Here is a 27,083-nt window from a genome sequence, read left to right on the forward strand (position 1 = left end):
TTAATGCGGTTGAACTTTTTGTGCATTTGTTTAAGTTAATAGCTGGACACAAGCCAAAGCCTGTGAAGCTTGGAGATGTTCTGCAGTACATACTGAGTACATACTTAGCGGTGGAGAAAGTGAGGTTAAAATGGATGTCTGCTAGGAAACTCCCTTAACCAAACCCATAGACCAGGAAAACTACAGATTTTAACCATCTTTCTTTATCCTCACAAAATGTGCTCTTGATTGCCGCCAGCAGTCTGGCTCCTTGTGGGAGAGGGTGGCCTGATGAATGGTATATGAGCCTTTGGTTGCAACCGTTGTCATCTGTCTTTGCTTTTAATGTCTTGGTCAAAGTTGTCATATGTAAATAGGGTTTAAACTGGAGTTTTCTGCTTCATGGGATTAGTGGGGCACATGTTTTTGGTGATAACAGTAAAGCATCTCATGATAGCTGTGCTCTTGATGGCTTCATGGTGGCTGGGGCCACCGCTGGCAGCATCTGTGGCCGAGGGTGACAAAAAAGGACAGGTTATGTGCTTCCCTGTCGAGATGCTCATGCCACCAGCAGGTGGTACAGACACTGGGACAACAAAGTACCATTGCTGGAGTGTCTAGGAGAGATCACCATCGGTGGCCCAAAACTCTTCCCAGTCTCATGTCCGCTCTCCCTCTGAAGCACGCTCAGCTGCTGGTGCTGCTGTGGGGAAACACATGGCTTTGCCAAAGGTTGTACAGCCCAGGATGTACAGTCCTGGCTGCCTATCGCCTTAAGCTGCAGCGTCCCCCCTCGCCAGAGCAGAGGACTGGCCAGAGGCTTTGCACTGGGTGGCACTTCCCTGGGTGGCTAACGAGCCGCGGTTTGCAGGCATGACTGTACTTTGCTCTCCCCTCTTGGCCTCCTGTTTAACCTTTTCGTCTCCTGACAGAACAGGCTCGCCTTGCTGGCGAGCTGTGGGTTGTGGGTGGGTGATAGTGCGTTTCTGTGGATAAATTCCACCCTTTTTTTGGTTATCCCCAAGGAACTCTTTGCCAGCTCTGGGCAGCGCAGCGTGCAGTCTGCTGGGAGGCTGCCAAGCCGCGAGGAAGTACGGGAGTGAAAACTGACAAAAAAAAAAAGGATAAGCTAGGGAAATTCAGGAGACCTTTGGTAAATTCAGGGGATCATTGTTAAATTCAGGTTTCACCGGTATTTGAGCAAAAGCCTCACGGCGAGACCCCAGCAGAGGGTCACGCTCCGGAGAAGGCGCCGGGCAGGGAAGGGCGGGAGCGGGAACCGGGAGCGGGAGCAGGAGCGTGAGCCGGGCCGGGCAGAGGGCTCCCCCTCCCGGCCGTCACCCCGCGCTCCCTCCCGTGTCACCGCGCCTGAAGGGACCGGGCAGTGGGGTCGCGGTGCTTGAGAAACAGAGCCTTCTTAAAGCCGGGAGCACACGGGGAACTTGGCAGCCGCCAAACCCCTGTGACAAGCACAGCACCGATCCGTGGGTTCCCAACCCTTCCAAAGACGGCGCCCAGTTCCAGAAGCATCATTAGTATTTGTGTGCTTGTTGTGGATGTTTTCTTCCGTGACAGCTTATGCAACAACTGGTTCTTCAAAATTGTGGCATAGCATCCGTGAGCCAGAGCGAATCCAAAACAGGCCTGGTTCTCCCTTTTCGCTCTCACCTGCTGTGCCCTCGCACCCGTGCTGGCTCCTGGTGGGAAGCAACTGCAGAGTGGTGTGGAGGGATAAAATGGGAATACTCCTCTATCACATGGAAGCTGTATTTTAAATATATTAGTGATTTAAATTTGGCAGGAAAATCCCTAGCTGCTAAATTTTGCCGAGCATTTTGAGGGATTTCTGCTGATATTTTCATCAAATGACTTGGGAAAATGAATCCTTTAGGGGTTAGAATATTACTAGGGGCTTTTTTTCATTATGTCTTCCTTTATGTTTTATGTTACCAAGAAATATATAAAAATCATGTGAGTTTGTAGAAGCCCAACCTTGGAGCCTAAGGTATTCTCGAAGCCAGAAATCCTTAGTTTCCTATTTTGAATGTTGCAGGAAGAATTAACTGGATTATAATTCCTTAGCCGATTAAAAAATAAGTAAAAAGGTATTTTATGGGGGAAAAAAAGGAGGGGAGGAATGTTAGAATATTGATGTTGTTCCTGAGAACTGCAGCAGAAACTATTAAAAAAGGGGGAATTTTTTTGCCTTTCAGCTCTCTAGAGACGTGGGGTAGGTGTTTTCCTTGTGAAATGTCTGCCTCACCTGTGACTTCCTGCAATCCAGGGAGAGTGGAATTAAAAGTCTTAGTCCTGGATGGTTTCATATGTGTGCATGTGTGTGTATATATATATATGGGGGTTTGAACCTGGATGAGGAGTTTGCAAAGCTCTTAATGATCCATCTGAATTGTAAAGGTTTGCAGACACCAGTAACTTACTTAAAGATAATTTTGAGATTCTTCGTTCTGAGAACTTAAAGCCTTAAAAATTTGCCACGTTCCCTTTTTCTCTTAAAGAGACAAGCATTTTGACATGGGTTCAATTTCTTGTTTTTCATGGCAACTTTTTGATACAAGGCCATTGAAATGTTGAGGTGAGAGCATTAAAAATAGTTGAAGTAGACAAAGGTTTAATGAAATGTTGCATTGGTCTGTGGTTTAGCACTTCATCTTTCCAATTCTTTGGATGTCAAAATACATTTACAAATATAGCATGGGTTTTCTGTCTTATCATATTATTCCCAAGACACAATTTTTCTTTTAATTGTCATTTTGTATGTGGGGTCAGAATATCTGTACAGAGCTGTGTAGTGATTTATTCAGTGAGAAAAGGATTTTCATGTACGATTACCTCCTCTTTATTTGTGCATTTATGAATCCTTTTTTCAGAAATTCTTATATAGCTGCTACTGCTGCTCAAATTGCCATGGTTTTTAAAGAGAATAATACTTATTGATAGTTCCCTCATGCACTGGCAGGCACATCTAAAACCTGTACTTTTGTGTTCACAGCTTGCATAATGTAAAATTTAGAGATTGCTTGTCAGTGTCAGCTGAGTTTCCTAGGAAACTCACTGAAGATATTTATAAAACTACAGATCAGCTTAATAATAGATATAATAATGTCAGTAGCTCATGATTTTTTAAACTTTATTGGTCCATTTAATTTGTTGGCAAACCAAGCCACTGCATTTCCAAACAGAGCAGTGGAGACCTTCCTTCCAATACCTTGCCTAATTTATTTTTTAAAAAAGGTAGTTTCTGCCATTCCATGTAAGGAAGTGTAAAACACTCTACTGTAACCTAAATGTTACACTAATTATCAAACTGAATCATTTATAAGTAAACCCACAATTGTGACGTAGAAATATAAATATATAAATATAGATAGTCTATAATATGCTATGGTTTTATTCACCGTTGAGTTGAATGCATGAGTTTGAAGTTTATTGCACATGGATGCAAAACAGTCACTGCAGAATTATCATGTATCCTGACTATGGGTTTCTATAGAAGCTGCATAAGTAGAAGACCTGTCAGGATTGTAAAAAGGCATAATTCTGTGAAAATAATTATATCACTGAGCTGAAAAAAAAAAGGATCTGAAAAGAGACAATAAGTGATACTTGGTGTCCATTTTTGTTCATTCTTCTGCGATTGTGTTTACCTCACACTGATTCCTTGAGTGGAGACATGAGCATTGCCACAACTGGGAGATATCTTTGTGCTTTAAGCTCTTTGAATTGAAATTTTAGTCATGTAAATTCAAAATTTGCTGATGTATAAATATATATATATAGGTATAAAAGTATCTCTAGTTTACCAGAACATAATTATTCAAAACATTTAGGATTAGTAGAAATTAACCTTCTTTGGAAAGCAATTTAGAAAAGTGATTCCAGTTTTCCCATTTTAATACAATAATGAGAATGAAGTCGGTGTATTTAGAAATGAGGCAGTACTAACTCCTTATCTCATCTGGAATCCATTACTTGTACCTACCATGTACATTTGCCTGTCAGAACTCCATTTTGATGCTGTGCTAATTAGCCAAGTAAGGAGTTTATATGAAGGATATTCAAGAACTGATTTTCTTTTGAAAAGGTAAGTGTTTAGCTGTCTTTTTTTCAGCGTTAGAAATCTCAGTGCATGCTTGATGTAGTTGCAAAACAAATCTTAGGAAGCCTGTCCCTCACACACTGAAAAGGTTAGTTTTCTGTAAAGCTACAAAATTTATCCAAATCCTAATAGTAACTGCATGTTGATTTATTGGATGCTAGTGATATCATTCCAGCTTGATACAGTTGCCAGGTAAAACCATGTAAGTAATTGGATTTATTTTAATATAGATTACATGTGGACAGCAACCTTATAAGTATAAAATGTTACAGCTGCTATGCCAAATGACATTTTTTTAAGCACATGACTTTTGTCAGAGCCGGCTCTCTCTTACCTACAGTGTGGCAGTTTATGGTATTTGAAACTGGTCCTTTTACTGTGAGGAAATTGATGATTTCTAAGTGAAAGACAACTTTAGCTGATAGGTAGGACATCTAATTAGGAAACTTACATCTTTCCCAAACCTGCCGTGGGTTGTCTGTAACGTAACTCTGCATTACTTCTCACTCCTCTGTTCCTTACCGTAATTTGCCTGTTTGGAATATGCAAGTGCTAAAAATCAATAACCTTCCTTAAGTACCTGTTGCATAGGTGAGAGAGGTGTGAGATAGCACTAAGTATCATGTTTAATCATTTTGGATAAATTCTGCCAACTTCGTCCTGGTATTGTGGAGACAAGATGTGTTGTCTCTGATTTATACCTCTGCCTCTGCTTCTGCAAGAAAAATACCAATTTATGCTGCTTTGCAGGGTTTGTGATGGAGTTGTATTTGTGTACAAACACTCACTTCAGTCCACACTCTTAACTAGATCTCTCTGTCAGGCATAGTCAGTACTTTAAAATGGACTTAGAAGTACAAATATGCTAAGGAAAATTACTCTGTGTTTAGGAAGTTTCAGCTTGAAGGCATTTTTCTTTGGGCTTTTTTGCCTTCTTTTTTTCATGTCCTGTGCTGCAAGTGTGAGATGAGAGTTCTGTTAATGATAGGTGCATCAGTTAAAAATGCATTGCTCTGCCCTGGTGTCTGCATTGACTGTGGGGATAACTGAAGTTAAACTGTGTTTGATTCTCAAGGTGATGAAAATCATCTGACCAAAAGATTCACTCTGAATGCAACTTCTTTCCCATGGTGACTGTAGTTGACTATAAAGTTGTACTTTTATATCCTTATGATAAGTTTATGGGGCTTTTAGCAAGGGAGGAGGTTTTGTGAAAAGATGCTTTTTCTTTAGAGTTCCTTCCATTTGGTGTTGTTCTGAGGCACCCACTGTGTTGCGTTAGAGATTTATTTTTTTTAAACACTATGCTTAGCCATCACACCTTGATCATCCAGAAAGAAAAGCTGGATATTCTAACTGTAGATGCTGCATTTTGTTTCCTGTCTGTAGCAATGGAGGCTTGAAAAGGAAAAATAGTACAAGTAAATATATATGCAGTGCATTTTCTTTTACTTTCAGTTCATATCCGTGAGAAAGTGCTATGAGAATTACAAACAGGCTTTTAGGGGGGTATTTTTTCAACTGGTCAGTGTATGTGACCCCTGTGTTAACAGTGAGTCACATTTTGAGTCAAGAGTTCACTGGGGTTTTTTTCTTTCCCACCACAATTAAGTGTGACGTGTTCCGCATGTACACTCAAGTAAAGTTGAGGAAAACCTGCCTTTTGATAAAGAAATCTTGATAGTATTGTAGTGGGATGCGTCAGCTGGTGGGATATTCACTGCCAAATACCAAATAACAGTGCAGATATTCAAGAAAGCTTCTAAGTGATACAGGGAAGTCTAAGTCTGGGGAAAATGAGCCAGCTGGGCTCACGTGAGATCTAAGAAATGGATGGAAGTGAGAGAGTAGAACCTGCCTATTTTAGCAATAAGTATAAAATCATGTTTTTATGTCCTTAAATGCTGCCATTCTAACATGTGTTAGGAAAGAAATAAAGCTTAAAAAAAATCTTTTAATTAATTATAGAATGTAGTTCCCCCCTTTAGCTCTGGTTCTCTTTTCTCTTACCTTTCTTGGCAGTTGTAAGTTTTTCTTCCACTTTATGCATCTCACTGAGTTTTTGTGACATAAAGAATCAGACTCATTAACATCCACTTCCTATCAGTTTTGCTCTCCACTTTGTGCTTTAGTTGTTGCTTGGAGGGCAGCACGTCAGTCCAAACCTATTTGTATATGCTAACAAGCATTTCTGCTAATGTTACTGAGACCATAATTAACATAACATTATACTTGATTAGCATTATGCTAAATAAAGGCAACCCTTCACTGCATTTTCTATTTTAAACCCCAAAATCTCTTTTAACAACTGTATGATGCTATGGCATATGGTTAGTCGTAGTATTTTTTAGTGGACCTCACAAAATTATAACATTTTAACTGCATTTTGGACCCGCTTGTGGGTACTGCATAATGGTAAGTGTAAAAGTGCTGCATTGAAACAAAGCCTGGGTAAAATGTTTATTTGGCTTATAAAACGTAGCCTAAAGGAATATACAGGAAAACATCAAGGCTCATAACTTTACCATTCATGTTGTGTTTTACTTCACAGTGGGAGTCTAAACTAGAAAAGGTAGTGAAGAGTCTTCTACTAGACAGTATTTTACATGTCTAAGTGCATGTTTATTTTTCTTCTAGCTTTTTAGAAAGAATTGACAGCGTCAGCATGGATGACTACACACCCACAGATCAGGTTAGTATAACTAATGGGATAGGGTCTGAACCAAGACTCTCATTCATCTGGGTGCTCTGTGTAATTTATTTTAGTCCCAGCTGCAGCTGAAATAGGCCATACGGCAGAATATCAAAATATGGTCTAGCAACTTAAGTAATGGATATTAAAGAAGAAGAGGCTTTTTGGTGGTGCAAGCTTGTCTTTTACTGTTGTTATATGTAGGTCGGTGATTCCTGTAATACATCTGTTATTTCTTCTTGCTTCCCATTCTGTGTCCTGCAAACAAATTGAATGGAAGAGAGAACAGCATAAATGTATAAGCCTACTGTTTCCTTCACAAGCCTTTGCTACACAGCAGTGCTTTATTTTAATGGTGGAGGTGATCCCAGGTGGAGACTTCGCATGTCCATCAGAAGGGTCCTTCAGAGGCAAAAGCTTGCAGTGGATCTAGTGTCCAAATTCAGGGGAGAGCACCAGTGGCAGCAGCAAACTTTGTGGACTTCTCTGCAGGCACGCAGATTTCTTCTTTCCTGCCTGTGCCCATCTCCTATGGGCAGCATAGTTTCTATTTAAGCCTTATTTGCAGGACAAGACATGTTTTTTCCCAGATGCCATGATACATCTTGATAAGAGTGCTCTAATGACAAACACATTCATGTTAAGGTTGAAATGGTGCAGCCTTGAAGTAAGAAAGGGTTTCACTATGTTGCACGTCTTCAGCTGCTTTCCCTGAGCTCTGGCTGTGTAATTTCCTTGGGCAGGATGTCTCTTCGGCAAATGTTCCTTTATTTTTCAGTGCTGCTATCCCACTGTCATCTAGCAGTCTCAGCCAAGATTGTGGGCCACGTCATAAACTGCAAATACAGGTGGCAGAAGAGAATCCCTGCACTGGATAATTTGGTCTAACCATGCAAGGTGTATAACGCATGGATGCCCTTAAAAAAAACACAACTGCCAAATCTCACTGTGCAATCAGGGACTGAAATTCAGAGAAGTGAAGCGACTTGACAGAGATCACCTGAGGAAGTACGTGGAGCAGAGCCTGTTCCTTCAGGCCTGGTTTAGGTCTATCACCACAAGCGTGTACAATTACTCTGACTGTATTCTGAAACAGAAGTCAGTAAAAAGTAGCATGTGTTGTATTATAAGGTGAAACTCGTATTGTCAACCCAATACAGGATCAATTATTAAAGCCCTCAAGACATTTTCAGAGCAAAGCAGTAGCACTGGGATTTGCTCCATCTAGAACCTCATGGTTTTAGCATCGATATCACTCAGCTGGAGAGAGAAGTCAGTGAAGCAAAGCCTAATTTTGGCTTTCATGATTTATGTTAGCGTTGCCCTGTTTCTTCCTGGGAGGCCTTTCTCTACCTGAAGCAGTCATTCATCATCTAGAAATTCTTCCAAATAATTTCCTTTGGGAAGAAATGCCCTGTGTCTCCAAAGATCAGAAGAGGCCATTGTTATTTGGCAGGCGGAAAATTTTTGCTCTAAAGGGGAGATTCTCTTTTGCTTTTGTTTTCATCCTATTATGCTGTATCAGTTGTCTTGCTGAATTAACTGGTAAAAATCCCTAATTTCCTCTTTCCTCTTGCTTCCTGTAACTTTTTTTGCACCATCCAAAATAACAACTGAGTCCAAGAACAAATAGATGTCAGCAAGTGACAGAAAATGACAGTAACATATAAAATAACTAAAAGAATTAATTAAGTGGCCTTCAGCTGAGTCCATGTGGCTGCCAAAGCAGCCAAGATTTGCCAGCTCCCAGAGTACTTCAAGCAGTAGATAAATAGGGGAAAAAGGCAAGCTGTGCTCGTACTCTACACCACTGGCTACCTCCTTCCATCCACACTTTCACAGCTGCTGCATGGCAAGGAGAGCTAAGCTGGACCAAGCAGCTCTTCCCTTTCCCCAGCAAGGGGAGTGTTCTGAGAGCAGGCAGCCGTGGCTGCTCTGGGGGGTTCATCCCCATCAGGCAGCTGGCAACTTTTTCCAGCCTCTGATTCTGTTTTGCACTGACTCCCCAAGTGGCAGCGCTGGATAGTCAAGGTTAAAAGAGCTGCTGGTGGTGACGGTGGCACATGGAGAGCTAGTTGCCTGAGGTATGCATCATAAATTGCTTTTACCTACTTCCTTTGAGAATCGAGGAAATTACTATCTTTTAATTATTAAAAGAAAGTTAGTTAAGTTGTAAAGTATTGCTAGTTTGAAAAGTAAGAAAGAAATGCCACATTTCTGTACAACCTAAATTCTGTTCCCTTGTGCTCTGTAATAGAGCTTTAATTACTCAGTCACAAGTTATTATTTCGATAGGATTCCTGTCTCATTCAATACAAGAGAGGGCAGAGTTAAGGTTGCCTGGGCAACTGTAAATCTGGAGTTTTCTAACATTTGAATGCTTGACCTTACAACATGAATAAAATTTTTCTTAATTCTATGTAACTTCAGAATTCATTATCTGCATCTCATACTAAGTTGTATGACCATCAAGAACAGGTTTCAGTGGGCAGTACGGAGAACATATATCAAGTCTCCTTCTTTCTGAGTGTGCACAAACCAAATGCAATGAATCATGGTTTGTGTTTATCCACTGTGTCATTATGCACAAATGCAGATTTACCAAAAAGTCTGATTGAACCTTAATTAAATGAAACAGTTAAGACTTTTCATGGAAAATAGTATTCCAAGCTTTTAAAAGCAAAATTAGGTTAGAAAAAAGCCTTACTAATCAGCTTCTGTGTTCTCTTTTCCAGGACCTATTAAGATGCAGAGTGTTGACATCAGGGATTTTTGAAACAAGATTTCAAGTAGATAAAGTAAATTTCCAGTAAGTCTATTAATAATAATTTATGAATATCATACTAGTTTTTACCCACTTCGTTCAGATGTCTGTGCTCATGTATTCTTGGTATAGTAGGCTTATGGTGGGAATGGATGTTTTTTATTTGGTTGGTTTGGTTTTTTAGCTCTCTCTCCATAGGTCCTGGTAAAATTGCCTCATACTTTGCAAAAAGAGCTGATATTAGTTATACGTATTAGCAATACTTTATTGTCGGCTTGCATGTGGCTGCTTTTACAAACTGGTTCATTGGTATAGCATTGTAAACTCATACCTTCTGGTGTAAGAGCTCAGTGAGAATTCTCCCTTCTTCCAGAGGGCTACTAGCTCTGTGTTTGTTGAAGTTTTACGCTGTGTCTCTGTAAAACATCCACCCTCAGGCTGCCTTCAGTCACCAGTTCTTGCTCAGAAAGGTGGCAGTTCTGACAGGGCAGAGCCTCCCCCATGTCCTCCTCCTTACAGAGATGCACTCTCCCCACCACCCTTCAAAATACCCTGAAACCTGTCCTTGTTTACAGTATGTAGGTCCAGTCTTACATGCCCTATGCACTTCTGTGCCCTTGAAAAGTATATTTCTCATTTTATGGGTTCAGTAGTCTTTTCCTGGCAGAGCAGGACAGGTGGAGCTGTGCAGCTGTCTCTAACATGCAGCACAGCATCAGCAGATCTCTCTCCTCTTCAGGCAATATTTTACTGCCTCTGTCCTTGGGGCTGTCAGATTTTTAGCTAAACCCTTATCCTGCGTGCTTTGTGTGGTTTTCCTAGTGCACATAAATGATATAACATCCTATGGCTTTTTAACAGCATGTTTGATGTAGGTGGCCAGAGAGATGAGAGAAGAAAATGGATCCAATGCTTTAATGGTAAGTAAAAATATTCCAATGCTTTAATGGTAAGTAAAAATATTCCATGTTTTTATTTTGGACTTACTCTCTGAGGTGTGAACAGCTTATTATTCATATTCACACATAGTATCTCACTAGTACAGGAGTCCAGTGTTAGAGATATTTTCTTCTGGTATTTTTGGCAGACTGGGAAATAATGGCAGTGTTACCCTGAGGAATATTTGCTGGGATAACAGAGATGTTCTCTTCTCTCTCCTTTTTTTCTTTCTTTCTTTTGTATGCTCTGCACAGATGTCACAGCTATCATCTTCGTTGTGGCTTGCAGCAGCTACAACATGGTAATAAGGGAAGACAATAACACAAATAGACTACGGGAATCCCTGGACCTTTTCAAAAGTATCTGGAATAACAGGTAAAGCAAACCTCATTTCGCACCCACCCTCCCCAGTTTAACTACAGTTCAAAACTCCTTACAAAACAGGACTCCCCTGACTGTACGCTCAGATTGTTTATTCAGAAACTGTCCCGGTTGGGCCAGGTCACAGTGTGCCCCCATGGTGCACACCCTTCCCTGGCAGGGGCCGTGGCACAGCGATGGTGCACGTGATGTTTCACCACTCCTGCCAAAATGGTGCAGTGCGTGGGGACAGCTTGGAAAAGGCAAGCCCTCCAAACTGGCTACTACAAGGGAAGCAGGAGAGACCCCTCCCTGGTGTCACTGTGCTGCTTGGCCGAGACTGAGAGATCCTCAGAATAACATTTGATCTCCCCCTCAAACGCAGCGGCGGGAACTGTTGGTGTTGCATTCGATTCCCTCCCCGGCTGCTGCTGCGCTCGATCCCCGTGTGGGCAGCCGCTCTCATAAGGCTCGTCTCTGAGAGCGCGTGGTATTTCTGCCTTGCGGGATGGTATTTCAGCTCTAATCTAACTGTAACTGCCATTAAGTGGCCATTCTGTCACAGTGCATGTAAATCATAGATACCTAACCAAATAGCAATCCAAATAGGTTCCTAATAGGGAATAAGTAAAAACAGTACACAGAATAAGGTGATGAAGTTTTCAGCACATACCTGTGAGGATGCTCTGCACTGAGAAGTGATTGAAGATGGAATGAGGAAGAATGTTAACTGAAGTCCCAAAGGCACATCGTTACAGTGATGGATTAATTGGGGAAGAAAAGAGAGATTATTTTCTTTTTATTCTGGTGTCATACAGGCCACCCTAAAAGATGGAATAACTGTGTTGATGAACAGTAATTAAGACAGAGCAGTATAGGGGAAGGAAGCTTTCCAGCCTTTTTTTTTTTGCTTCATCAAAACCAAACAAAGCAGACGGTAATGTCTGTTTGTGGACTGTAGTGCTTTTAGAAATGTTATCATTTTCCCAACTTTATATCTAAAGGATGATTTAGAAAAAAAAAAATTGAAAACTGCTCCCTTCAGCAATGTCCACTGCAGTTTTTATAAATGTATTTACTGATCCTAGATACTGATCCTGATACTAGTCACGAGCACAGGTGCAACCCAATCGAAACTATCATTTAGATCATGGGTTTTTTTCTGTTGAAACATGTTCCACACTACTTCACTCTCTGTCCACACAGGGATAGCCAGTAAATTTTCTATGACATGATATGTTTTCCTTGATTAACATGTCACAGATAGCACAAACATTTGTTTTTTTCTTGACAGGTGGTTACGGACCATTTCTATCATTTTGTTCTTGAATAAACAGGACATGCTGGCTGAAAAAGTCTTGGCAGGGAAATCAAAAATTGAAGATTACTTTCCTGAATACGCGCATTATACTGTACCTGAGGATGGTAAGGTTTCTCCCCATGCTGGGATTGGACCTGCTGGCATGGCCCAGCCCACAGTTCCTCTCTCTATCTGTCTGCCTCTCTCACACACACAAAATTCACAAGCACACACTGTTCCTTAACATGAACTGTTGGTCAGGCAAGGAGCATGCCAGCAGAGTAGCTCAGACATACCCTAGCGTGGGCAGGGTCTGAAGGGATTCTGACTGCTGTGGGAGGAATATGGGGGGCTGGCTCCAGAGCACCTGCCTCTTCCTCTTTAGGAGCAACCACCAGTCCCAGGAAGGCAAAGCTGCTGGGCACATCTCTCCCCCTGCCAGATGCTTCTGTCTGGGCATCCCCTGGTCCTGAACTTTGTTAGGGATTCATTAGACTTATTTTGCAGGCATTCTTCATCCTCCAACACTGTAAATTTCAGTCTTTGAAGTACTGAAATACTTGAAATACTGACTTTGAAGTTCTTTGAAATACTGGAAGCCCAGCAGATCAGAAAGGGAACTTTAATGGAGGAAAACTACATCAAATAGAAATGAAGTGTGTGTCACAAATGTGACAATGAAGCAATGAACATGGGTTCAGTTTCTTGTAATTTCAAGAATTATAATGATTCCTGCACTGCAATAACATATTGCATAAGTAAACTCTAGTATTATGCCAGTTTTATACCAGGCAGAGGGCTTCCTAAATGTCTTAGGTCTGTGTCTAGCAAATGTGGTAAAATTTGCACTTCCTGGCCACTAGCATCTGCCTGACCTGAGTGATGACCCTGGTGTGGTGCTTGCAGCCACCTGTCGCAAAAGGCTTTCGTTCTACACCAACTACCACCAGCAGCCTAGGTTATAGAAGTGAAGATGCTAATAAGCTATTTTCAGCTTTAGTTCAGGTCTGGAATTTCAGGAGCGTGATTCTGAGTTTCAGGTGCAGAGGATAAATAAACTGTCCTAAAATCTGAGTTAACCTGGCACCAGTTTTGCAATGCTAAGGACTTTTGGAAGAAATCTGTCTCATCACCTGAATTTCCCTCTCTGAAACATACATCACGTAAACAGAGTTTGAGTGAATTTTCAGCACTTTTTAATACTAAGCCAGTTATCAGAATAAAGTAGCTTTTGGTGTTTCTGAGAGGGTTTTCACAGTGGATATCTAGAGTGATCCAAAGTATCCACATATGAAGCAGCTGTCTATTTTTAACCCATAGTTATTCATTTATTCTTTAATTTCAGCCATCATGGGCATGCAGCACAGAATTCCAAGATGCTGTTGATTGTGCTGCTGCTCTTATTTTTACCCCTAGTGCTGTAGATAAAAGATACGTTTCCGTGTTCTGATAAATTCTGGCCTTTACCATATTATGTTTACAAGCATCTGATTTGGTGTCTTAGATGAGGAGGGATCACACTGACAGGAAATGAATAGGTTATCTTTTCAACATATTGTTTTTTACACTTAAGTAAATATAGTTGTTGCATGGCCTGGATAGCGACGACTTCATCTGCCAGCAAACAGTACTGACCAACAAGTAACGAGTCCCCTGCTCAACAAGAATTTAGTCTAAGGCTGCTTGATGGACAGTGCATCTAAAGTATTCTGCTGACTAGGGGCCTGGAAATAAAATACATATATATGAAAAGATCTTTTGATGCTATCATTTTTTCCGAATGTAATCTTGGACTAACCATTTTTAAACCCAAAACCCTACCTTGCAGAAGCTTTTTTCAGGAGATGCTGTTCTGCTGCAGAAACTGAACAGCTCGGCTTCTTTTTTTGATAAAAGCTGAACCCTAACTCCCACTTGTTTTATATCTATATGAACAAACTTGTGGATGTGAGTAAGCCTTTTTGTGATATGACCAATGACATTGTTGCAACAATTTCAGCAATTTTTACGTTCCTCAAATATGTTGCATGCATAGTCAGGTTTTACTGTACCCTTCCATTTTAGAATTATCTACTGGGAATCTCCTGTAGATATTTAATGTTTCAATTTCTGCACTGATGGGCTACTTCCTCCTTATTAACCCTTTTGTTACAAAAAGTGGATGATTGTTTGCTTTTCATGTTTCTGATATCATTTGTTTTTAATTGAACAGCAACACCAGATGCAGGAGAAGACCCCAAAGTCACAAGAGCCAAGTTCTTCATCCGGGATGAGTTTTTAGTGAGTAATTTTCATCTTATGTGTGATTCTATCATAGGAAATACTGACAGATGGCATGGTTTATTTAGGGAAAACTGATGGGATTTTGCAGAAAGCTAGAAGGAGAGGACAACGTCTGGCAATTTCCTAATTCTTTTCAGCTGCCCATCTTGCACACCCTTCCTCAGTGCTTGCACATTTTTATTCCTATTTTATATAAAGTCACTTGCCATGCAAAGTGTCACACAGCATGTAAGTGCCAGTGCTCAGAATGGTCATGTACAGTCCATGTGTAAGCAAATAGGCTTTTTTATTTCTTTCCTGCATTCCTCCAAGGACTTTGGCAGTGGTCAGCTGGCAAGAGGGATTGAAAAAAAAAGTAGATTTTATGATTTTATTCTTAATTAAGATTTCTGGTGTGCCAGTTAGGAGGTTTGCCTCACCCTATGACTGTTGTCATGGCCCTACTGAGGAACCATAAGAAAGTTTCCTTGTCTAGTCACATTTACTCTTGCAATTGAGGTTTCTTCTGAAGCTGGAGCTGAAGAGGTGTTGTCTAAATTTTGAAGATAAAAGCAGTTATCAGGCACACAAACACAGCCCAGCTCTTCTGTCAGAATCAGAGGATTTAATCCAGCATGACTTATGGCTTCACTCATAGTGAGTTGTTCCCACAGTGCAGAGCAGTAACAGAGACCAAAACCAAGGCTCATCCATCGTGCCCTGCTGGAAGAAACTATATGTGTGTGTTTGAAATAACAAATTGATTCATTAGAATTAAGCATTTTAAAGTCATTATGTATTTACAAGTATTGTTAGGATTTACCGCTGTTGACACACCAAGAAAGAAAGAAGCAATTAACTGTGTTCACGCTTTGGGGATTTCCATTCACTGCCTTAGCTTTCTGGATTCTGAGGAAAAATGTCAGATTGCACTGTTAATGTAAGAATTACCAAAAAAACCTCACTTCAGGCCAAATCTCTCTTGTGGTAATGCTGAAATACTGTGAAGCAGGTGACAGTATCCAGTTTGGAAGCAGGGTGGCTCTAAGAGATCTCAATTATGGAGAAACTAGGGTGAAACTCCCCACCTTTATCTATTTTTTATCTATTTTCATTATTTAAAAAGACATATCAAGGGCGAGGTCCTTACCTACCATGACTCACTGGCATTACAGAAGGAGGCCACCTATGAAGTGGATAGGGGAGGCGATGTAGGCATTGCAATCACATAAAAAACCACCACGGGTGCTGGGGGTGGGGGATGCATTTGGGCTGGGGCCAGCACCTGCCAGGCAGTCCCTGGGGCTCAGGTGTGGGGCTGAAACAGCTTTTCCCCCATTTGCCTGCAACTGCCACAGGCTTGGCAGAGAGCATCTCCTCCATAACGTGTCTCTCTCCTGGGTTTGGGCTTGGTTTCTCAGCAGGATGGAACAGAGGGATGTAGTCATCCAAACAGTTGCTTTATGCTCTTGGACTGTTTGAACTGAAAGTCATGCTATCAACCCCTCCTGCAGAGCAGGCTGTGTGTGCCCCAAGTAACGGGAGAGAGTGAGTAGGGGAGAAAGCCAAGTAGAAATGGTGACTTCCAGTTCCATGGGGTCAGGCAAGAAAGACTGAGGTCTCAGAGGGAGGTACAAAAGGAACAGAGAAAATAAGCTTGGTACAGACTGGGGAGGGTTCTGATGATTCGAAGAAATCTGGGTTTATTATGCTTTATTGTGATTTTTTGGCATGGTAGCAGGTCTGCATAAGCTATGGATATGTGTGAAAAGAACCACCATGGTGCTGCACCCCCTAAAACTCTGCCTGGCTGTAGTCAATGGTACTGGCAAATTTAAAGCATGTAATTTGGCTAATTTTAGAAGGGGGTTGACACTGACCACATTTCCAGTAGCTGGTGCTACATGGTACTGTCTGAGTATTGGAAAGGCAAAATATGTCAGCTCCTGATTTCAGGGTTGGTGTGGGGGCACGTGGCCCCTGGGGGTTTGGGCAGCAAAGATGGGCACCACTGGATTTCAGTCAGGACAGCAGCATGTGAGGGCTGGCTGGGCACATGCCCAGCTCGGGGCTCATGCACTTCAGGGCTGGGCTGGCGAGCGCATCTCCAAGTCCTGGAAATGTATCTTGTAGGAAATTCTCCATCCTTTAGCTGAGGCACATCATTTCTCCTCCCAGACTCTTCATGGAGGCAACGGGCTTATGCACTGCTTGTTGAGCTACTCCTTAGCCCCATTTCGGTGTTTTGTACACAGGGCTCTCCAGCTGCTGATGTTTTGTTTGAATACATCCCCAGTTTGTAGGCAACCCCTGTTAAAACAGTGGAATGGCCACTCTAGTTCATGCTGGTTTTTAAAAAATCTGAATCTGGGAGGTGAAGGAGCTGCTATTCAGATACATAGACCAGGCTTCCTCGAATTGTGCATATGGCTCCTCGCTGGAAACTGCCATCCTGACCCCTGCAGTGTAGGGGTGTTAAATACTGGTATTAAATACTCCCACTTGGAAGGTGAATGTTCTTTCATTGCTGTCCCAGGGTTTGGGTTTTTTCACCCTCTGAACTGGTGCTAAGTAACACACTACTATTCAAAATGAGTTTTGCGTAGGGGTTCAGATATTGCTTTTGTCTTAAAACGAGAGAACTACAGAGTTGTCAGGTGACAAAAATAGACAAACTCCTAATATTTTGAAAATATGTCCTTTGGCATGCTGTTTATGTAACCAGGTGTCACCAGAATATTGTGGGCATTTGATTGCCATAGACATCAGTGCATGATAAACACAGGCAAATATTTATTAGTATTTTTCATGAGAGTGAGCCTTGAACTAGGTATTGAATGTAGCATAGTAAAAAGGAAATAATTTATAGAAAGTGTATGGAATACCCCTGTGTAATCAGTGTTGAATATCTAATCTTACCTAAGTTACCTGCAAAAGTCTGCAATTTCTTGTTGACCTAATTATGTAAATCATGACTTCTAAATGTCTATAGTATTGCATATCTGTAGCTGCATGTATTTAAAAGGTCAATCCTACATGTAAAATAAATCACTTTGTTAAAAATATATAATGTAGCCAGGGTAAGATAAAACAGTGTCTTTTGTTGTTTAGCCAGTGTAATTTTGTAATAGAATTTAAAAAATATTTATAAAATTACTATCCTAAGAACTGACATTCTGCTTCCATAACATTCCATCTATATTCCACAAGATAACGATCTCGAATGCATTTATGTTTATCAGTCCTATAGGAATACAGAACAAAATTAAGGTTTTTTTTCTTTAATATTTTTTAAGATCCTGGGGAATTTTAACAAGATAACCATGGGGGAAGTGATGCTGAAGGATAAGTTAGAACCTAAAAAGTTGTGCAGTAGCCTTGAAAAAATGTAATTCTGCATGGTCTCATGCTTACTGGATTTGTGCATGCTTTATTACTCTGTGGGAACCCAGCCACTCGGGTAATAATTCCACCAGGTTCTGGGCTCAGTGAAGGTAACTTCAGGGGCCTTCAGCTTCAAGAAGCAGAAGCAGTAGGATGCTGTTCTCTGCCACTGCTGGCTTAACAACTTTTCAGTTTTGTGTTGCTGATTTAAAACAAGAGTTCAAAAATTTGCCACATGATGGCACCAGAAAAGAAGAGAAAATAATTCCTGGAACAGCTGCATGGCAGATTGCACAGCTGTCAGCGGCACAGATGTAGCTGCACAGCGATGTGCAAATGGTAATAGCTTGTGAAACTGATGATGGCATCGGTGGCTCCCACAAAGTACTAATATGCTGACCCTGTAAGTATATAACTCCATAATTTTTTTTTAATCTTCATTTCAAATTTGTCATTCATATTGGACCAGATCACAGCCTTTCCTTCTTATTTACCTACTTTAGTGCTCTATATACAGAATTTCCCAGGGTCCTTGGTTCTCCGTAAGTCTATAGACTGCTGAGACATGAAACTTCTCATGGCACAGCACCTGACTCTTTTTTTTTGCCTTACCTTTTCCACAGAGGATAAGTACAGCGAGTGGAGATGGCCGGCATTATTGCTACCCACACTTTACATGTGCAGTGGACACAGAAAATATCCGCAGAGTGTTCAACGACTGTCGAGACATCATTCAAAGGATGCATCTCCGCCAGTACGAACTCTTGTGAGGGGGATCACCGTGGAACCTGTGGTTTTAAATTCTTTGCTCCTTACTCTTTCTCTTGATACTACCCCACACAGGGTGGAAGAATATACTATAGAAATGTCAGTCTCTTCACTTTGTTTACTTTAATTATTTAACCTTAAAGCTGATTTGAAGCAAGTTTGGGTTATTTTTCCTTCATGCTTTTTGGGACTATTTTTGTGCTTTATTTTGACATGCCACTTCTTCGTCATTCCACTAAGCCCCTCGGCTACCTCTGTTCCCTTAGGTTTTGTTTTTTTAAACTGAATGTGACCTGCTAAATTTTTTCCAGCGGGTTAACCTCAGTTCAAACTGGTATGTCAGCTGGATGACACTAAAGTCATACCTATCCCTCTGTGTGGGTTTCCTTTTGAACATGACATTGAAGAGTACTTGATGGGTGAAAAAAAGATTAATGCACTTTGTATCAGGTTATTAAATACTGTTGAGGAAGTAGACACACAATGTAGCAGCACCACAATATTTATTACTCTGTCACAGTTTTTAGCATTTCTGAGTTGCAGGTCAACTGATAAAGTGACCTCCTCTTTTAAGCCGTTACTGGCACAGGAAGTAGAGTAGATAATGAGAGGAACAGTGAAGACAAAGCAATTTTTCTGGGGTTTTGGAGCTAAGTGTCTCTGCACACCTCAGGCATTTGAATTACAGCTACTTTTCAGCCTGTTGCATCTAGGCAGAAAATTTACCACCCTCACTTATGTTATTTGTGCTGTCCACAAATGATCCTTTTAGTTCCGATCATTCTTGGACAACAGTCCTCTCCCTATATATATTTTTTTGTTTTATTGCTGGTTTATTATATTGTACAGACTGTAAAATGTAATATTATTTTGTACAACTTTATTGAAGAAAAATACTTGTAGAAGATCTTTGTGCCTTGATTATGGCTGTACCTGTAAAATGAGCTAAGATGTAAGTATGTTTTTGATTGCGCTGTACAGCTTGATGTCAACCTTACCTTCAGCAGTGACTGGAGGTAAGAACTTTATCTGTAGAGTTTAGGGGTTTTTTTCTGGTTTATATAAAAATGCTCTTTAGTATAAAAATTATAAATTATGCAAATTAACCACTTACCTTTCCAAGTAAGGTATTACAGTCACCGGATGTTGCAGCAAACATGCCTTTCTCTTTTGAAGTCTCAGCTTTAAAACATTGGAAATCATTCAAGTGTCCAAATTGCAACCTGGTGTTGTTTTAATGGGAACCAAGGATTTCGTTTTCTTTTTTTTTTTTTTTGTCCTTTATATTTAGAAAATATGTTTGGTAATTCTTTGGTCATTCATAGAACTTCACAATTGCACAGACCGATTGTGAATGTGTAAAGCACCATTATATAGAGCTCTTCAATCTTTGTACCAACAGCAGCTTTCATTGTGCAAGTAAATATCAAGAAAGAAGATAAGAAAAAAAAAAGGTGTATAAACCCTTGTGTCTGGCCTAAGAGAATTACAAGATGACATTTTTATTTCTCTTTTAATAAAGAGACACATTAGAAAATTGTTTTATTTTAAATATTGTAGAATCAAAATGTGTGAATATTTCTCAAACTTGAATAATTTATGCAAATGACATTCTCAAAACAAGTTGTGGTACAGTACAATATATAAAAAGCAAGAATTGCTGTAGCAATAAGGCATGTCCTTTTTAGTAACTATAACACTGCTTTATATTTTATACATAGGTGTTTTATGTCTGTGACTATATACTTTTCCTGTGTCCAAGATAACCTGTACAAATGTCTAAAATTACAGTTGCAATAACAGAAAGCTAGAGAAATGTTAGACTACATTACTTTATAGAGTGTTTTACCACACTTTGGACCATTCCCCCCACTCCATTTTAAATTTAGGGAGAGATTAAGAGCTAACAGAGTCCCCACACTGGCATAAAAATTAGTAGGTTTTATTAACTTTTTACTGTAAGTATCATTATTAGTTATAAACCCCAATCAGACCTCTTTTTAAATTCAGACTACAGACCAGTTGAGAACTTGTTTCTAGTTAAATATAAAACAGTCCCATTTTAGATACTATAATATGACCATTTCTTTTCCCAGAAATGTGTTATGTTCAATTTAGTTATATTTCCCAAAAAGTGAAAGGCTGGGTGGAATAAGCTAATAGTAAACAAAATTCCCAAAATTCTCTCACTTCTTTCCCATGCCAAAGAAAGTAATAGAGCGAATAACAAAAGATAGTCTTTTTTTTTTAAACTATCCCCAGCACAGAAGTTCAGGTTAGAGCTCCCAGCCTCTGCAGGAACATCAGCAGGAAAACTAGTTCTGGTGTGAAATAGTCCCTCTGTTTTTTCCAGGGCAGGTGGGGAGCAGCAGTAGGTTTGTCCACCTTCCCTCACAGAGTGAAGATGCTGAGCTCAGATTTTATCTTCTCCGTGCTGACCCCCAGGCTGGGGCCTGTGGCACAGCTGGTGGCCTCAGCCTCTGGTGCAGTTCAACATGTGACATTACAACAAAGTCAACAGGACTTGGCACCCTGCAGGAATCTAAAATAACATGCACTCCTATCCCTATCTGTCCGTAGACTGAGGGCCAAGGCATAGGATGATGTTACTGCAGCTGTATTTGACCTCCCTTCTTGCAGGAGATCAGAAACTGGAGGGCCTCTCACCACACATCTCTGGGATGCAATAGGGCCCTCTTTTTTTAAGCTCATCATAGCACATCTCTTTGAAAATAGCAGCTTGAGGTGTCACCCTAATTTTTTTTTAAGCAGGTTTTAAGTGTGTATCAGCAAACTGGATCCACGAGCTTCTTCCCTTTGTTGTCTGGTAGACGATAACTGCAAATTACAGTCAGCTAACAATTTACTGTGTCAAGAACCAGAAGATCTCTTGTCCCAAACCACAGTCCCCTTACAAATGACACCCTAAAAAGGTTATGGAAATCAGCATCTCTCAGTGCTGATGCATCTAGTTTCTGCCTGACCCTAGAACACAAGCATGACATTAGAAGGGCCATGCAGCAATAAAACAGAGAAACGTTTCCAGTTTGCAGGATTCAGCCTCCACCAGGGTAAGACACTAGTGCAGACAAGTGATGAGGCTATAGAATTTACATAATGTACAGTTACACTTTTAATATACATATTTGATACAAAAATTATAGCAGGAAAAGGACTCATTTGATTGTCGAATACAGTATTTTTGTACAGCATGAAACGTTCATTTCAGTTAATTATTTATCCTGTAGTAGTCATATCAGCTGTATAGGACTTCTATGGTATGTATAAATGCAACCTGCCTTCAGACTAGCAATCAAATTAGGTCATTTGCTGGCATGAATATAGTCTGATGTTTGACTGTTCTCAGCTTTGGTATTTCAGTGACTGAATGCAGATGTCTGGCTCTTCATACTGCTTTATGCTTACTGATTAAACGCTGAGCAAAATAAAACGGTGGAGTGAGAAGCTGAACATGAGCTAGTATCAGGATCACAAACAGAGCACCTGCTGCACAGTATATAGTAAAGACTCTGCTCTCATATGGAAGGAAGCATTTTTGGAGGGAGAAGTCAGTTGGTGTTATGCTGCCCTGGAAAAGAAATGAAGACTGTCACTTTGCTGTGTTACAGTGGGTTCTAAATCAGGAGTAAACACCACGGCTGTCAGATCTCCAATTTCTAAATCCTATGTTGGGTGGCAAGGGTTGGGGCCAGTTTCCTAGTACCAGTGCCTTCTCCAGGGGGCTGAAGAGTCCATACCTTGCGGTGCTGGGCACTAACTGGAATATTCACCAGGCCAACACGAGCCCAGAGGCCAATCTTCCCATCTAGAGTAAATAGAGAGCTGGGCTCCTCATCTGATTTGCCTTCAAGAGAAGCCTAACTTTAGCTGCTGTAAATCCACCTGGAAGGAGCCTTTCCAAGCTAAAGTTAGGTTTTGTGAATGTGCCCCTTCCTCCTCCAGAACCCTCCTCCTACCCAGTACGTGCTGCAAAAAAACACGTTGGCTAATCCAAATTATAAACATGAACTTCAACAACAAAGAACTTCATTGGGTTTTGGCTTGACTTTGCAGTTCAAATTAAAGTTTACAATGGACCGAGGCTGAGGAGTTAAAACAGTAGTGAAGATGATGCAACTTTAATTAGCCAACCTCTCGTTTTGCAGTGAAGATGCACTGTCTGGTATGTGCAGAGAATGTGTGTAGTTTGAAGGCAGCTACTCTCAGGAATATGGAATAAACAGAACTACTTTCAACAACAAACATTAACAGTTGCATAAAATGAATTTAGAAGTTTGGGGTTATCTGTGTATTAAGCAGCCTAAACTCAACACCAGTAAAAAAATACATAAAAGATTCCCCCCTCAAGTCACAGACTACTCTGTAAACAGATAGTAGGTTTTGCTTCTTACTCCAAGTTTTTAGGAGTTCTGTTTTGTTTTTGAACTTGGGAACTAATTGATTTACCTCTAAGGATATACTGAGCACTGGAACTGCCTGCACAAGCATAACCAACACACTGTATAAAATGTGAATTGGCAATGAGGAGGCAGATTGTGGGCACGTCACAAACGCTGTCACTGCGTGAAGCAGTTAATGCACAAGTCTGAAAACCATCATCACCCTGCAAAAGAGTCTGAGGTGGATACAGTCTTGTTTTCATAGTTGGTAAATCAACCACGTCAAACTAGTCTTTCTACTGTTCAGTGCACAATACTGATTATTTTTACAAGTCAGTAGTTTACAATGCACCCTCTTTATAAGAAAATGTTAGATGCTTGTACCCATATACTAATTAGGTCTTCAACAGCATTGCTTTGTACCACACAGAACATGTGGCTCCCACAGATGTACTTTATAAAGTGGATGCAGTGTACTGAGTGGGTTGGGTGGGTAGGCAATTTTTTTTTTATTTTTTCGTTTTTACAGGTAGAATCAGTTTTAAAATATAGCTGACTGCCATGTTGATTTATTTATGAAAGTTATCTGACAAAAATAAAAAAAAATTAAAACTTACCATGATGAAACTAGGATTGTTTCTATTCCTCCAACTGAATGACGGGACGCTGACTTCTAGAATTTTCCCTGCATGCAGCACTTCACAAGCACTATGTGTGTGTCCACTGAGAATCAAACGGGGGTGAAACCACCATATCAGCTAGAACGCAAAATGACAAAGCACAAAACTTAAGTCACAGCTAAAAAAAATGTAACTTAAAACCCCCCTTTTTTTTTCTTCAAACGGAGTGAATTTATGGCAATTCTAATATTCTTACAAAGTGTTTTATGCAAAGTTGTGTTTTCCAGTAAGAAATGTGTTGGTATTGCAATATTAATCACACCCATTTGGCCCTGATCCCAAGTTACTGGGCTGTTATTTTTTTTGCCATACAGATCAGAAGAACAAAGGCAACATCTTGTTGCTATCACAAGTAGAAAAACTTTGGGTTTAGTAAAGCAGTGCTACTTTCTTGTCTAAGGAAGAATTTTGTACTGACAGTCTTGAATGAAGACATTTATGCAGAAGGAAAAAACTACTGACCATTAGGTTTTTAGGGAATGCCTTATCTTTACATTTTCTTGCACTTACTAATTCAGCAAAAACAATGCTTTCAAAGTATTGGAAAACTGTGGCTTTCTACCAGCTTTGTCAGCAATTCTATACAGTACAGAAAGTACAAAATTGTAAAGTGGAGGTATCAGCACTGCAGGAGACTTGAGAGTGTTGGGACTTATGACCTATGCCTGGAAAACCCAGCAGGATCAAGGTCATGATCGCAACAATTCTCAGAGGAGCCGCTCTAACAAGCAGCCTCTCATAGAGCTCATTAGAGCAGGAGCAGGTGTGGTCAGTTTGTCCCAGCTAACAGCCTTACCACAAGTTTTTAATCTATTTATAGCTACACTTGTGTTCCCCTCTCACCTACCCACCAATACTCAAGTTCCCAATAAATCAAACCTTTTGTGATGCCTCTTGAGACAGTACATCATACTTTTCTTTAAAGGGGGTGTTCTTCTCCTCTGGAGGAGCAGAATCTTCTCCACTGCATTCAGCATCACTTTTCCGATAGAGAGGGTAATGCTGGGAGTAATTAAAAGAAAGGACCAGTTGTTAATGATCCAGCCTTTCTGGAAGAGTAATAAATACACAAAAACCCCATGTCAACATGTTGCCTCCCTCCACCTCTAACATACCTGTAAAAGAATGGGTTCTGAAGCTGGAAGCTCTTCCACATCACTGCATCTTTTGTTGGAATGATTTGGTTTCTGTGAATAAAATTAATCCATAGAAGGGGTGAAGGTAAATTAAGCAATAACTAGGTTTTGAGGGGTTGGAGGGGGGTGGTTGTTGGCCTTTTTTTTTTTAAGGGAAAGCAGTTTCAGCTAAGAGTACAGTGTTTAAGCACTATCCACTGTATGAACTTCTGAGAGTCTCTGCTGTGGAGTGATGCAATTCCCTGTTCTGTATATGCTGTAAATACAGCTGCACTCTTTCTGAACGCAGAAAGCAACAGCAGGATCTCACTGCACAAAGGCAAAAGACTTTGGGGGCAGCCCGAGAGAGATAGTCTGCCAATTTTTCCACTGGGACCTGGTTTCCTGATTGACTGCCAGCCCCATCAGTCATGCTGCCCACTATGCGTCCAGTAGGCCTATGAGAAGGTGAAGAGGAATGAAATACAAGAAGCAATTGGATTTGATGAAAAAATAATACAATTAAAACATTACTAGGCTATCAAGACAGGACTGCAATAGAATCAGGAAACTAAAATAATAGGCTAGCTTGAAGGCTATAAAACAGAATAATATGCATAAACATAAAAGCAGGATTATGTATTTTAAATCAAAGGGAGGGTTACAGAACTTCTGCCTTTTTGGAACAGAGGAAATGACACCCTCTGTTGGCAACCCTGACAAGGAAATTAACACGTTAGTGCAAAGCAACACAGTTAAGTAAAAATGGTAAGAGAGAAATGAGGAGAAAGCTTTGCTAACAAGTTGCAATATGAATTGGAAACATCTTTTTCAGGAGAGTCTTATTTAGCCTGATTATTGCTACAGTATCAGTATTCTCACTGTGGTAACTATGTAGCAGCAATATCCCATTGCTGGCTGTAATCAGATCTTTAATAAACTCTTACCTGCAGGGAGCAATTCAGTTTGTGAGAAAGTGCCACAAGCTTTGCCTCTGAGGTACTGCAGACAGCACAGCCATCACCGTCCATGGCTACACTGTTCACCAGGACAAAGCTGGAAAAGACCAGGGGGTGGATGAAGAGAGGTGAGGAGGGCAGGAAAGCATTTGTTGCTCATGCACACATGCTGGATAAACTTTATTTTATAAAGTGCAAGTGTTTGAAAGTTGGACACAGCTCAACAAAACAGCAGAATGTAACAGCTTCTGAAATCTCATGCTAAAAATCCTCTTCTGAGTATCTGCACTGTAGACATTTCTCTGTCTGGTAGGCTGCTTTATAATCAGTTCTTAATTAGGTGGCACAATATACCTTATGCTTCATGTTTACACATCAAGATATTTTCATATTTTAACGGATATTCAAGTGGTATTCTCGTGGAATGTTAGAAGTTCGTCACTAAGCTGAATTCTAAGGGAAAGGAGAACTCGCTTTTCTCCCCACACACACTCTAGACCTCAGAGAGAGAATTTTAGACATTCAGTTTCTTCGGAGCAACTGAAAAGCAAAACAACCCTGCATTTGGCTGGCTACCCTGAAAAAACGTAGTTTCGCACTTTGCAGTCTCTAGCACAGAAAACAGGATTGTATTTGTAATAGAAGGTTTCCCTGTAGATTTCAAATCACCTTTGAACTTCTGCCACAAGATTCATACCCATTTAGTCACACATTCAGGATCTGAGATATATTCCAGTTCAATTCAGTATGTTTTACAGACACAAATGAGCTGAATGCCTTCACTTAAGAGATACTAGTCAATACAAAAAAAACCAGTTATTCTCTCTTAGCAAATTAAGCTTTTATACCACATATTTGTTGTAAAATAGTTTATCTCAGAACTTTTCATTAATAGTGCAGCTCATTTCAGTTAATGAACGTGATACCAGACATACAGTCTGTAACTACACGCACTGCTCTGTTTTATCAAAGGGGAAGTGGAGATGTTCCTTAATAATTATTTTTACAACAGCTGAAATACATATCTAGAGCACCCCACATCTGCATGATAAACTACAGCTTTACAGAGAGCATGCATGAAGCTCATAGATCTTCCTAAAATAGACACAACCATTTCTAGACCTGTTGAGAATATTTTTCACATTTGCTTAATTAAGGAACTGCAAGTTTTGAATCTCACATTTACACGAGCGATTACAACCATATTACATGTGCCAAATGCAGACTGGCAGTGGGCCTTCCCTTCGTATATCTGAGCTTTAAAGACAAACACCTTTCCACAAACTCACTCTTGGCTTCCCTCATCGAATTCCTGCATGGTATCTGAAGGTAACAGGGCACACAGCAGACGACTGCAGCCACGG

At 40.4% G+C, this 27,083-nt stretch overlaps 2 protein-coding genes across 6 annotated transcripts in view; one reads left to right on the plus strand and one right to left on the minus strand.

The window, feature by feature from the left end:
- Nucleotides 1-23,581, plus strand: part of GNAL (G protein subunit alpha L) — a 120,387-nt gene extending 96,806 nt beyond the window's left edge. Inside the window, exons 6-12 of the mRNA XM_027742977.2 lie at nt 6,734-6,788; nt 9,524-9,597; nt 10,414-10,472; nt 10,746-10,866; nt 12,146-12,276; nt 14,364-14,431; nt 18,421-23,581. Coding sequence (XP_027598778.1) covers nt 6,734-6,788; nt 9,524-9,597; nt 10,414-10,472; nt 10,746-10,866; nt 12,146-12,276; nt 14,364-14,431; nt 18,421-18,567 — 655 coding nt within the window. The 3' untranslated portion in view covers nt 18,568-23,581. The remainder of the gene's footprint in view (nt 1-6,733; nt 6,789-9,523; nt 9,598-10,413; nt 10,473-10,745; nt 10,867-12,145; nt 12,277-14,363; nt 14,432-18,420) is intronic.
- The window catches only part of MPPE1 (metallophosphoesterase 1), a 33,128-nt gene continuing 26,135 nt past the window's right edge, over nt 20,091-27,083 (minus strand). For all 5 annotated transcript variants that reach the window (XM_027742974.2, XM_039387072.1, XM_039387071.1 and 2 more), the window contains 5 exons: nt 25,708-25,816; nt 24,761-24,832; nt 24,525-24,647; nt 23,583-23,723; nt 20,091-22,154 (listed from right to left, as the gene is read on the minus strand). In XM_027742974.2, the coding sequence (XP_027598775.1) occupies nt 21,972-22,154; nt 23,583-23,723; nt 24,525-24,647; nt 24,761-24,832; nt 25,708-25,816 (628 nt within the window). In that variant the 3' untranslated portion in view covers nt 20,091-21,971. The remainder of the gene's footprint in view (nt 22,155-23,582; nt 23,724-24,524; nt 24,648-24,760; nt 24,833-25,707; nt 25,817-27,083) is intronic.

This window comes from Pipra filicauda, unplaced genomic scaffold (assembly GCF_003945595.2).
Source record: "Pipra filicauda isolate LSUMZ 115617 unplaced genomic scaffold, ASM394559v2 scaffold52_size3558583_pilon, whole genome shotgun sequence".
Lineage (NCBI taxonomy): Eukaryota > Metazoa > Chordata > Aves > Passeriformes > Pipridae > Pipra > Pipra filicauda.